The sequence below is a fragment of the Miniopterus schreibersii genome (genome assembly GCF_964146895.1).
Source record: "Miniopterus schreibersii genome assembly, chromosome: 1".
Lineage (NCBI taxonomy): Eukaryota > Metazoa > Chordata > Mammalia > Chiroptera > Miniopteridae > Miniopterus > Miniopterus schreibersii.
Window position 1 is genome coordinate 37,646,335 of NC_138101.1, and position 13,746 is coordinate 37,660,080.

The 13,746-nt window shown below is 34.8% G+C and overlaps 1 protein-coding gene across 2 annotated transcripts in view; it reads right to left on the bottom strand.

Moving 5' to 3' along the window:
• CENPC (centromere protein C) overlaps positions 1–13,746 on the bottom strand; it is a 72,841-nt gene that overhangs the window by 37,046 nt on the left and 22,049 nt on the right. For both annotated transcript variants that reach the window (XM_081141734.1, XM_081141733.1), the window contains exons 8-10: positions 12,438–13,042; positions 6,589–6,780; positions 4,962–5,250 (exon numbers count right to left, since the gene is read on the bottom strand). In XM_081141734.1, coding sequence (XP_080997860.1) covers positions 4,962–5,250; positions 6,589–6,780; positions 12,438–13,042 — 1,086 coding nt within the window. The remainder of the gene's footprint in view (positions 1–4,961; positions 5,251–6,588; positions 6,781–12,437; positions 13,043–13,746) is intronic.

Consider the following 13,746-nt stretch of genomic DNA (forward strand, 5'->3'; position numbering starts at 1 on the left):
TGGAAAAACATCCCATGTGCATGGATCAATAGACTTACTGTTAAGATGGCAATATTCCCCAAATTGATATAAAGAGTTAATGCAATCCCCATCAGAATCCCAACTGACATCTTTGTAGAAATAGAGATGCTGATTCTAAAATTTTTATGAAAATTACAAGGAACCCAGAATAGCCAAAACAACCTTGAGAAGAAGAAAAAAAAGAGGACTCACACTTTCTGATTTCAAAACTCACCATAAAGCAATGGTAGTCAAGACACTGTGGTACTGGAACAATAACTGACAAGTGAGAATCCAGAAATAAAGCCATATACCTATGGTCAGCTGGTTTTCAACAATGGTGCCAAGACCATTCAATGTGGAAAGAATAGTCTTTTCAACAAATGGTTATGGGATAACTAAAAAGTTCACAGCACATACAAAAATTAACCTGAAATGGATTCAAAATCTAAACCTAAGAGTTATAAGTATAAAACTCTTAAAAGATAGGGTAAATTTCATGAACTTGGATTGAGCAAAGGATTCATAGATTTGACACCAAAAGTATAAACAATAAAAAATAAAATAGCCCAGCCAGTGTGGCTCAGTGGTTGAGCATCGACCTATGAACCAGGAGGTCAGGGTTCAATCCCAGTCAGGGCACATGCCCAGGTTTCGGACTCGATCCCCAGTTGGGATTGTGCAGGAGGCAGCCAATCAATGACTCTCATTATTGTTGTTTCTATCTCTCTCTCCGTCTCCCTTCCTCTGAAATCAATAAAAATATATTTTTAAAAAAGATAAAATAGGTAAATTGGATTTTATCAAAACTAAAAAATGTTTGTTTCAAGATACCATCAAGAAAGCTAAAAGACAACCCACAGTATAGAAAAATATTTGAAATCATTTACTTGACAAGGGACTTGTTTCTAGAATATACACAGACCTCTTACAACTCAATAAAAAAAAAGCAGCCCAATTAAATATCAGCCAAGATCTTTTTCTAAAGATATGCAAATGACCAATAAGCATATGAAAAAATTTGTTCATCATCATTAGTCATGTGGGAAATACAAATAAAATCCACAATGAGATAATATTCAATACCAACTAGAGTCTTATGGAAATTAAATGATGTAAGAAACAAGCTGATATAAATATGGAAATCTAAGACAAGACAGAGGACACTATGCATCAGTGGGGGGAAACGCACTATTCAATAACCGATTAGACAACTGATTATCTACATGGAGAAAAAGAATTTAGATTTCCTATTCCACATAAAATACAAAAATAAATTACAGATGGTTTAAAAAAGTAAATATAAAAGAGCAAGCTAAAGTTTGTTTGGAGTTTTTTTAATTGATTTTTAGAGAGAGGAAGGGAAATGCAGAGAGGGGGACAGGGAGGGAAAGAGAGAGAGAGAAGCACTGATGTGAGAGAAAAACATGGATCAATTGCCTTCTGTATGCCCCCCACCAGGAATCAAACCAGCAACCTGGGGATGTGTGCTAACCCAGAATCTAACCAGCGACCTTTCAGTGCATGGGACAATGCTTAACCAACTGAGCCACACTGGCCAGGGCACAAGTTAAACTTTTCAGAAGTATAGAAAATAGGTCTATATGACCTTAGAGTCAATAAAACAACAACAGCATGGCTAAGCGGTTGAGCATAGACCCATGATCCAGGAGATCACAGTTTGATTCCCGATCAGGGCACATGCCCAGGTTGCAGGCTCAATCCCCAGTAGGGGGAGTGCAGGAGGCAGCCGATCAATGATTCTCTCATCATTGATGTTTCTATCTCTCTCCTTCTCTCTGAAATCAATAAAGATATATTTTTTTTAAAAAAAGAAAGTAAATAAATAATAAAACAATTGTTCAAAACATTGAAAGGATGATAAATTCAACTACATTAAAATTATATCTTCCATCTGAAAGACACTACAGACATCCTTAAAAGGTAAAAAGACAACACACTGACTCAAAGATGATGTTTATAATGCATGTGAACCATTAAGGATTAGAAGCGTAAGTATATAAAGAGCTCCTAAAAATCAATACTGGGAAAAAAAAAATAGAAAATGAGCAAAAGGTATTAACAAGCAATTTACAAAGAGGCAATCTGTTTTAAAATGGGCATGAAACAAATGAAAAAATGTTTAACTGTTTAATCTCACTAATAATTAGGGAAATGCACATTAAATCCAGAAATACACCCCTTTAGACTGACAAATAGAGTTGACCCTTGAACAAGGATTTGAACTGCACAGGTCCACCTATACAGATTTTTTTTGCCCAATAAATACATCCTGTACTGTAAATGTATTTTTTCCTTATGATTTTCTTAATAACATTTTCTTTCCTCTAGCTTATTTTACTGTAAGAATAAGTAAATAATACATTTACCATATAAAATATGTTAAACAACTACTGGTATATATGTTATCAGTGAGGCTTCCAAGTCAACAGTAGACTATTAAGTTTTGAGGAGTCAAGTTAAAATACAAATATTCGACTGCAAAGGCTCTGCCACCTCTCCCCCATGTCGTTCAAGGGTCAAGTGTTAATAGCAATTCTAACATCAACACATTTTGGTGAGAACATGGAGCAATGAGAATTCTTCACATTTCTGCAGGACTGTAAATTGGCTCAACCTATTTGGAAAGCATCTGGCAGGATTTAGGCAAGTTAAATATATACATACCCTAAAATCCAGCAACTGTACTTCTTGGTATATATATAATACTATTGGAAGTCTCTTACATGTGTACACAAGGAAACATATATAAAATGTGCACAGAAAATTTGTTTTTAATACTGGAAAATTAGAAAGCCTTATTAAGAGACTAGATGAATAGATTTTCATATATCCATATAAAATGATACTATAAATTCAACCAGCCACTTGGTGTTTTTTTGTTGTTGTTTTTTAATATGTTTTTACTGATTTTAGGGAGGGAGGAAGGGAGAGGGAGACTGAAACATCACTGAGAGACAAACATCAACGTCTATTGGCTGCCTCCTGCATACACCCTGCAACCGGGTCATATGTCCTGATGGGGAATTGAGCTGGTTACCTCCTGGGGCATAGGTCAATGCTCAACCACTGAGCCACTCTGTCTGGACACACTTGATTTTTTAAGTCCCAAGAGCTAAGAATAATTTTAACATTTTTAAAAAGTTACATTTTAAATGGTTATTTCAGTATCTACATAATAGCCTTGATTTTGCCTCTTGACCCACAAAGCCTAAAATATTTACTACCTGGCCCTTTAAGGGAAGTTGCCAATCTCCACTAAAAGGAATGAAAATAAATCACTTATCAACATGAATAACCTCAAAAGTATATAATGAACAGTGGAAAAAAACAAGACAGAATAGGACATGTATAATCTGAAACCATTTTTACAAAGTTTTAAAACAATGAAATGTATACACACTTTAACAGCTAATAGCTGATAAAAGAAAATGAAAAGCTTGGCCAGGTGTGGCTCAGCAGTTGAGCGTCGACCCAGGATCCAGGTGATCAGGGTTCGATTCCCGGTGAGGGCACATACCCGGGTTGTGGGCTTGACCAATGATTCATCATTGATGTTTCTATCTCTCTCTCCCCTTCTCCTTTCCTCTCTCTGAAATCAATAAAGATATACTAAAAAAAGAAAAGAAAATGAAATGTATTTTAATAAACACTGCCTTTACAATTATTCAAAGTGTGTGTATGTATTTTTGGGGACACCCTATACATATATGCACATGTAGGAAAAAGTATAAAAACATCCATGAGAAAGATACCTATCTAATTCAGTGTAGTGGCTACCTCTAACAAGGGAGAGGAGTAATGGGCTTGGCAAAAGTACACAAGAGATTTCAATGGTCACTATAATATTTTATTTCTTAAGCGAGATCATGGGGATTCAGGTGTTACTTTTTTTGTATACCTGAAATATTTCATTTAAAGAAACTGAATAGCCTGGCCAGGCATGGCTCAGCAGTTGAGCATCAACCTAGGATCCAGGCGATCGGGGTTCAATTCCCAGTCAGGGCACATGCCCGGGTTGCAGGCTCAATCAATGACTCTCTCATCATTGATGTTTCTATCTCTCTCTCCCTCTCTCCTTTCTTCTCTCTGAAATCAAAGATATATATATTTTTTTAAAAAAAAAGAAACTGAGTAGGAAAGAAGATATGAAAATGGTGTGACAAAGTTAAATAGAATGTGTATGGGATTTCTTTTTTACCATAACGACATACATTAATATATTTTAGGGCACTCTTATAATTTATTTAAGTACATCCACAACATCCTGCAGTTTCTCATACATGTGTGTTATTTGTTGAACGAATAAAAAAATGCTATATCATAAGCAAAAATGCGTAAGAACAGTACTTATGGGTCAGAAGCTTAGTGTTGTGACCTGTTTTAAAAATAAAGTACCTTGAAAATTAAAAATTAAAAAAAGACACCAGTACTTAACTCTCTAGGTTGTTAGGACTGATAAGAATTCATTGAAAACAAGTACTTGGTACATGATAAGCACTCAAAATGTTAACTATTATCATCTTAGGAAAAGTATTATGATGTATTCCTAATTATGAAAATCACATTAACCTCATTTAAAAGGAAGCAAATTAAACTGTATGCTCTAAATGATTAAGATGATAAATTTTATGTTATGTGTTTTTACCACAATAAAAAAAAAAGGAAGCAACTCTCAGGCAACAACAATACCTTATTAAATTTATCACTACCTCCCATAAGCCATATAATTAATCCCCATTTTAATATGAGCAAACAAATTCAGAGTATTACTTGGCCTGGGGTGTCACCTAGCTAATGGCAGAGCCTGGCTACCAGGTCTGTCAGGCTACAGAACCTTTTATGCTAAACTGCCTCTCTATAAATGGTCAAACAACATGGATAAACTATTAAATGCTAAACAACAGAAATAACTATATTGTAAACATAACAGACATTACCCCGAATGATCAAGATTTTTCTTAGCCATGTCTGCTTCATCACATTCCAAAGACTCATTCTGGGAAGAACCAGAAATTTCATCATGGTCAATAATTTCTCTGGAATCTTTTGCATTTAAAATCTTATGTGCTCTTGAGCGGCCTCGATTAGCTCTCTTCTGCCCTTTAAGTGGAACATTTTTTCCCCCAGTATTCTTAGATGATTGATTTGTTTTTTTAGCAGGTTTTCGCCCACTGTTGTGATGCACTGACAATTCATTTCTTACTGGAGAACTGGTATAAAAAAGACCTGAAAGAATCAATGATAACTTAAAGTTAACATAATATTTATCTAGACGATCTGGCTGACTGAAATACTAACATTAATTATATTTACATATAAACACACACACAGGCACACACACACCAATCCCATAGGCTACATTTGTTTTCAAATTAAATTCATAAACTATGCTGCTCTTCCATTTATTGATACATGCAAAAAACTCTAAATTTATCACAAGCTTCCAAAACCACCTTCTCTGGCTCTGCCCACTACTCTTCTAGGCATCCTTAAGGTCCTGTTATTCCCCAAGGTTCCAGCTTCATCTTCTCACTCTATGTACTATCTTTGAGGGGCCTATGTACCCATAACTTTTATTACTATCTACATGCTGATATCTTCACCTACCCCTCTTCCCTAAATCTGTCCCTCTGGTTTTATTTCCTATCTTAATGAAAAGTATATCTATCTACCCAGATACCTAAATCAGAAATCAAAATCATCCTAGACTCCTCTAATTCTAATTCTTTAGTAGTTCCCGTGAGTTACCTTCTAAAAACATGAATCCAACCACTTTTCATTTCTTCTCTCCAACAATCTAACTAGGACCCATGCTTCCATTTTACCCAGCCTTCATTTCCTCTCTACATAGCAGTAAGAATAATCACGTAAGATGAGTCAATCAAGTCACATTAGGGCTTAAAATCCTCTAGCAGCCTCCCAATACACTTCTTCTAAACTTTATTATAGCCTGCCTCTCTGACTTCTCCCCTGACTTACTCTTCTTCAGCCAAACTGGCCTTAACATTCCTCAAACATGCCAAGCATGCTCCATCAGCACCTATACAGATACTGCTCCCTTGGTCTGGAATGCCTCACATAAAGTTCTTTGCATGGCTCCCTCCTTCACTTTTTTCATATATGCCCTCTAAAATGTCATAATGGACTCTCATCACTACCTTTTATAAAACAGTATTCTGCTCTATCCTCTTATCCACCCCCACCCCTGCCATCTATTTCCCATCTCTACTCTTTATCTGCTTTTTCTTATTACCTTATCACTTCATGAATTACGTATCTGTACTGTTGGTCTTCCCCAGCTAGAATGTAAGTCCACAGAAAGCTAGAATATTTTGCTTTTTGTTTTGTTTTTCCATAGCCGAACCCCTATATCTAGAATACTGTACATGACAGCCTTAATGAATATTTTTTAATTAACAGATTTAATATTTCTATTGAAGACCCAATTTAACTTTGTCAATAGGTTTTCTCTGAAGAATGAGTATATATAAATCAACATAAAGCCTCTTACAGAATAATTTTGGAGGAGCTCCTAATAAACAAAATTTAAATAAAAATACTTACTCTGCTCTGATTTTACCACCCACCAATTAGATGGACGCCTGGAAGTTCTTTGGCTTTTCGTGACAGTCAAAGTCACTTCTTCAAGTACAAGATTGTTGTTCTTGGATCCATGTGAAAAATCTTTCTTTCCACATTCCCTATTTTTCCCCTGATTTGCTGTATGAGGAACATTGGTGCTACTTTTCTTACTTCCTAAATTAAAGAAAACCATAAAATCAATTCATATTCTACTGAACCAAAGTATTTTCAGAAAACCACTACCGATTGGGGAAAAAACAAAACCCTCTCAATTATAGAAACTTCTTAAATATATCCTGTGGGCTTCTTTTCATTTCTATTTTTAAAAAGTTACATGTTCTCAATAAGATCTCTAACTTTCGTCAGTTGCTTTTCACATTGCTTAATAACTAATATATACTCTTGAACCAAAACAATAAGTATATTCTGAAAAGGAAAAATAAGAGATATGGTTCCTTTCAACTACTTACCAATGTCCCAAGTAAAAAAAGGTAACTACTGCTTTTCTGTTTTGAAATAATGATTTCTGTCCATCAAATTATTTGGAAGAGAAGACTTAAAGTGAATTTTCAATAAAAAGATCTTTCATATACAAAAGAAAGACTGTGAACAAAATTTTTAAAGAGGAAACAGGATGAAAAGAAACAATATGGCAAGCTAAATAAATAAAATTGACAAGATTTGAAATCAATAGTAATTTCATTTTACTACTAAGGCAAATAGGTAAAAAAAGAATCTAACAAAAGAGACAGAAAATTGTAGTTTTATTTTTGTGACTAACAACCAGAAAGAAGGGGAAATCAGGGAAATACAGACTAATTTAATATAAATATTGCAGCTGAGATGGGCAAACCACCAAAATGGTTTTAACAATGGAGAATTTCACTTTTTTGAAAATAGGTTTAAAACACTAGATGTTAATAGACAAAATGAAAATTTTTCTTGCATAAAATAAGTGAAGAAACCAGCATTTATTAAGCATCTGAGACAAAGATTAGTACAGAGCCAAAGAAGGAATTAAAAACCTAATAGGTAAAAAAATCATAAAGTAAACTGCATAAAGGTATGTAAGACCAATACAGTGGGTATTACATATAATCACATAATTAGTTATTAAACTATATAGAATAAAAAAAGAACATAATAGGAGCTGAAATCTGAAAACTAAAGACCAGAGCTTTCACTAAAAAGATAAATTTGGGGAAATAACTCAAACAGATAATATCTAATGCAAAGGGATAATTTTCTCAAGGTCTGAATGTAAAGGAAGTACAAACGATTAAACTTGGGGAATATGGAGAGTCACAAAAATTTACAGGTGAAACAAGGAAAAGTAATCAATAAAGACACAGAAGGAAATCAAACTAAGAAACAGGGAGAGCCAGAATATTACAGAATCAGAAGTTAGCTAGTATTTAACTAGGCTGCAATGAAACTGCATCTCAGTCATCCTTAGTATCTATAGCATATAACATGGTGTTTGGGATATATAGTCTCTCAATAAATAGGCCGTGAAATAATAAATTCAGACTGAAGTCAGTGTTTCACTAGGCAATGACCTTGGCAAAAGTGCTACCCAGCATGAGCTATTTTAGATAACATCTAGCTTTTTGATACTCAAAGTATGGTTCACAAACCAACTATACCAGAATCACCTGGGAGAGACTGCTTAGAAATACAGAATTTTGGGTCCACCTCTGACCTATTAAGTCAGTCTATTAATCAGTATTTTTACAAGATCCACAGAGAATTCAAATGCAAATCCAAGTTTGAAAGCTCTGTTCCAAGGGATTCAGTCATTCTCCCAGTTAAACTTGATTGAGAAGTCGAGAAATAGAGAAAATGAGCCAAATTAGGTCAAGATCCCTTACAGCAGTATGACTCTGATTCTATTTTGATAGTAAGTTATAGAATTTGGCAGTTCTTTGAATTTGGGATAAAGAGAATGATTCATGTTTATAAAAGGAGTAAAAGAAAAATACTAGCCTTGATACTGAATAAGGCACAAAAAGTTGATGAGAAAGTAAAGAATCTACCAATATTTTGCATAATAATAGTATCAAACAGTACTTTGGAAGTGATGACAATGGGAGATGTTGGAAGAACCACCACATACAAAGTAAAAATTCAATAGTAAAGATCTTTCAGGGAGTGAAAGTAGAAAATAATAAAGGGCCAATTTACAAAATACCAAAGCAAAAGGTACAGAATTATCAACATGGCTGCCACTGATTTGTAATTTAAGAAATTATTTGTAAAACTGCAAGAATCTTAATTGATGAACATCATTTTCCTGCATTCTATTTCTCTACCCTCATCTAACTCCTTTGTCTTCTATTTCCCCCCCTTTTTCCCATCCTTTATGCTTGTCAAAGTATCCTCAGGAACTGCTCTAACAGATGAAAGGTGCTCATGACGACAGAAATTACTGCCCATGTTCATGAATCAACTTAAAAAGAAAAAAATAATCAATGTGAACAATGACTAAGGGGAAAAGAATCTGAGGGGGGAAAATGTTATCAACAAAGACTTATTTAGACAGTGGTACAGAAAAAGAATATCATACAAAGTCAAAATTAAGCCAATTAAGAACATCATTTCAGAAACCAGTTCAAGATCAGGAAAGATTAGAAAATGAATGACAAATAATTTAGAAAACTAATAAATGAGAACACATACAGAAGATACAACTGATATATGAACAGTTGGTAATGCGAACAGAGTTAACTTAGAACTGCGGGGACATGTCATAAGCAAGGCAATAGTTAGAAAAAGAGGTGACTTGTAAAAGTGATCAATTTTTACTAGTGCAGAAAATTTTACATATTTACATGTAAAGAAGTAGGATTCAAAGGTGGGTCATATTTTAATAAACACAGCAAAATTATTCATCCACAACAGAGTCATACTTCTGTCACTGATGACAATGTATTCCAATGACCCAGAGATATGATAACTGCTAAGGCTAATAAGTTCTGGGGTATATTTTAGAAATAGGAAAGATATAATCCCTGTTCTTGTGGAACTTTCAGTCTAGACTCTAAAGGAAAATACAGAAATTCAGCAACTAATCATGTTTGATATAATAAAAAGGGTACTCTTGGAACACATATAGGACTATATCAGGGTGGGGTAATAATCAACTAAAGTGATAACTAAACTGCGTACAGAGCTTGGTAGGAAACAGAATACATTTAGGAAAAATTTTCTAAGCAAAAGGAACAGCACATTAAAACACCCAGAGTTGAGAAAGTAAGGAGATTATATTGAATTACCCAGGTTGACCCAATTTCATTACATGTGTTCTTTTTTTTTTTTTTTGATTGATTTCAGAGAGAGGAAAGGAGGGGGAGAGAGAGAGATAGAAACATCAATGATGAGAGAGTCATTGATCGAGCCCGCAGCCCAGCCCAGGCATGTGCCCTGACCAGGAATCGAACCCCGATCGCCTGGATCCTAGGTCGATGCTCAACCGCTGAGCCACGCCCGGCCAGGCTACATGTGTTCTTAAAAGTAGTACACAGTGAGAAAGACAGGCTGATGGAAGCAGCAGCAATAGAAATTTGAAATGGGAAGGCTGGCATTGCTAGCTTTGAAGACGCAAAAGGGGAACAATGATTCAAGGAATACAGGTGACTTAAAGAGGCTAGAAAAGGCAGTCTCTCTCCTAGAACCACCTGAAAGGAATACAACAATGTCAACACCTTGATTTTAGCTCAGTGAGATCCATTTCAGCCCTCTGACCCACAGAACTACAAGATAATAAACGCGTGTTGTTTTAAGCTACTAAATATGTAGTAATTTGTTACCACAGCAATAGAAAATTAATACAATTGGTATGATAATCATATGTTGTATTTCCTGATCAATCTAGATAAAATGGAATTTAATACATCTGAAAGTTAGTGTGCAAAATATAGTAGGTACTCAATAAATGTTTAACATTTACAATTAAAGAAAATATCCTTCCAATATACTTTCTTGATATGTTTCTTCCTAAGAAATTACGGATAAATCAAAATTTTGTGGCTTCAAATTTTGTGAATTCATATTCTACTTAGGGAACTAGTAAGAAAAAAAACTTTCTTGTAACTATCACCCTCACTTTAGTCAGATTCTTTACGTTATTTTCTTAAAATGGTCAACTGCTAATTAGAAACTGAAGGAAGCAAAAAAATTAAGAACAATTCAATAAAAATGTGGCACATGTCTAACATTTACAAAAGAGGTCCACAAAATAGAAAAGGTTGTTTTTTCCCTTCTATTTTAAGAACATTTTTTCAAATACACAAAGGCACACACAGACAAAATTGAAATCTGACAACTATTAATTCCTGTGATATAAAGCCTATGTTATAGGATATATTTTTTAAAACACCAAAATAATAAGTAATTAAATAATAACTATATTAAAGTAGAATCTGTTTTTCTAAAAACTAGCTTAACTATTGTGCCTTAATATGATCTTTCTCCCCTCTAAATCAGCAATATAGTATAGTCATCTAGAGCCTTCAGGGACATATACAATTCTGGTCAAGAGTTTTCTGGTTGGCTGTTTTTCCAATTTGAGCATCAAAAACATTCTCACTTATTTTAAAACTTCTTGATATAGCTGAAAAAACATGGACTCTAGAATGGGACAGGTCCTGAGACGGTATTTTTTAGCGTCTTTTAAGTGTTACCTCCTACCTTATAGGGCTGCCAAGGATAAAATTATACTACATACAAACAAGGTGTCTAGTACAGTTCATACGTGTTTTCTATTCCACTCACTATTCCGAAGAAAATTCCTTCTATAAAAACAACTACCTTTTCTCTCTTACATACTGCCTGGCTGGTGTGGCTTGGAGACTCAGCAGCAACCCATGAACCAGGAGATCAAGGTTCAGTTCCCAGTCAGGGCACATGCCCAGGTTTCGGGCTCGATCCCCAGTGGGGGGTATGCAGAAGGCAGCCAATGAATGACTCTCTCATCGCTGATGTTTCTATCTCTCTCTCTCCCTCTCTTTCCTCTCCCTGAAATCAATAAAGATACATTTAAAAAAAAACAAAAGTGGTACAAAGAAGAGAAATTGATCTATTCTTCATGACAGTGTCATCACTAAAAACCTCAATCACTATACAATAATGACATGAGGGTGGCCATACTTCAGGTTTGTCTGGGACAACCCCATTTATGCTTACTGTCCCTGACATCATCTTTCACCCTCAAGTGTCCCAATCTGGATGGTAAATGATAAAGTGACGCAAGATAAAAAGATCTCTTGAGATATTTGTTAAGATAATTGTTCTCTGTGCTTCCATTATCATCCTATGGACGTTATGTGTTCTGTTGGTATAGAGAGCCCACCAGATTGATCTTTTTTAATGGTGAAAATTGTGTCTTAGTAATCTTTGTTATTTCAGTGTTTAATACCTTGCTTGGCATTTAATGACCGTTAGATAAACGAGTAAATGATGGAACAGAAGAGTATGGATTTTTATCCTACAAGAAACAGCCCCACACCATCCTGGTTTTTTCCCCCCAATTTATATTTAAATAAACCTCAAGAATATATGATGCTGTTTTATTTGTGTTCTGTAACTATCTCTTTACTAGCCTTTCCCTCTTATTTCTCCCTTTATATGTGCTTGCCATGTTAGAAGTTACACAAAAATCAAGCAAGTTGGACTTGAATTACATATAAAATTCTAGAAAACAACCTATAGGCTTTTGAGGCTCTTTGTAGATTTAGGTTTACTTTGCCTATTTTCCAAAGCTAAACAGGAATATAACAAAAACACAGAATAGTAGAATAATGTTTGTAGTTATAGATAACATAAACACTTACCTACAGGTGGCATCTGTTTTTTGGAAATACGGACATTTCTCTTCTCTTTACATGCTTTCATACTTCTGTCTGAATTTCTCTGTGACTTGTCTTGGGCAATACGTGACATATTGATACTTTTATCTTTAGCTTGTTCCACATCAACCTCTTCTTCAACTACATTGGCCTTAACTTTTTTTTGTTTTTGCTTTATAGTCCTTTTGTTTCCAGGTGATTTTTCTGCATTTTTAGAATACATTTCATTTTTTGTAGATTTATAATTATCTTCCCCTTCATCTGCCAAAGTACAATTCCTACCCAGTTTTCTTTGATTAGAGGGCTGAGATTTCTCTACTGGATGAGCTTTGCCAGAATGTTTGTCATTTGTCAAAGTTGTAGTTGTTAAGTTGTGATGTTCTTCTCTTGACTTCTTACTTTGAAGGAGTGCAGTGCTCTCAGGAGGGGATATCGTGTGATGTTTGTGAGGCACAGCCTTTCTTGGTATAGTAATCCAAGACCGACTGGCAAAACTATCTGATTCATCAATTATAAATTCATCCTCTAAATTCATATCATTTGCAGGAGATGATTCAGGTGGAGCAGTTGCTATATGTCTAAAAACAGGGCTAAAGAAAGATGTTACAATAAATAATAGCTAAAAAAAAAGCTTTTACCTTTGCTTAGTGAAAATAATCTATATAGTAAATAAAATATATGTATCTTTTAAACAGCAGTTCACGTTTCCTCAGTTTTCCTTTACCCTTAAAAAGCTTTCCCTGCTTTTATACTTCTATAATATGATCACAATCATTTATAACAATAATGGAATCACAGAAATGTAGAGCTAGAAAAAAGCCTAGATATCAAATAATTTGATGCTCCCGCCACCCACTGTATATTTATTAAAAAATTGAAACCCAGGGATGTGTAAATATAGCCCAGATACACTGACCGACAGTTCAAAAATGCATGCTATTATTATATATAATGTTATATTAAATTACGTTCGTATAGATGTCTCCTTAGATTTTTTCACACCCCAATTCTAAGACACCAGTAGCATATCTGAGAATTCAACTCAATTATGACATTCCCAGAGACAGTGTCAGATGCGACAGTTAAGAGTTCAGTTCTACAAACCCCCCCCCCCACCCCACACACACACACTTCAGACTCCAACCACAATGCCATAATACCTGTGCTTCTGACCAACGAGCTACAGACTGGAGGTTCTCAACAACCCCCTCCAAGTCAGAATACCAAATGCAAGTCCGATTTTTACCTATACTTCTGACCAACTGGCTATAAATGAGAGGTTCTGACAAACCCC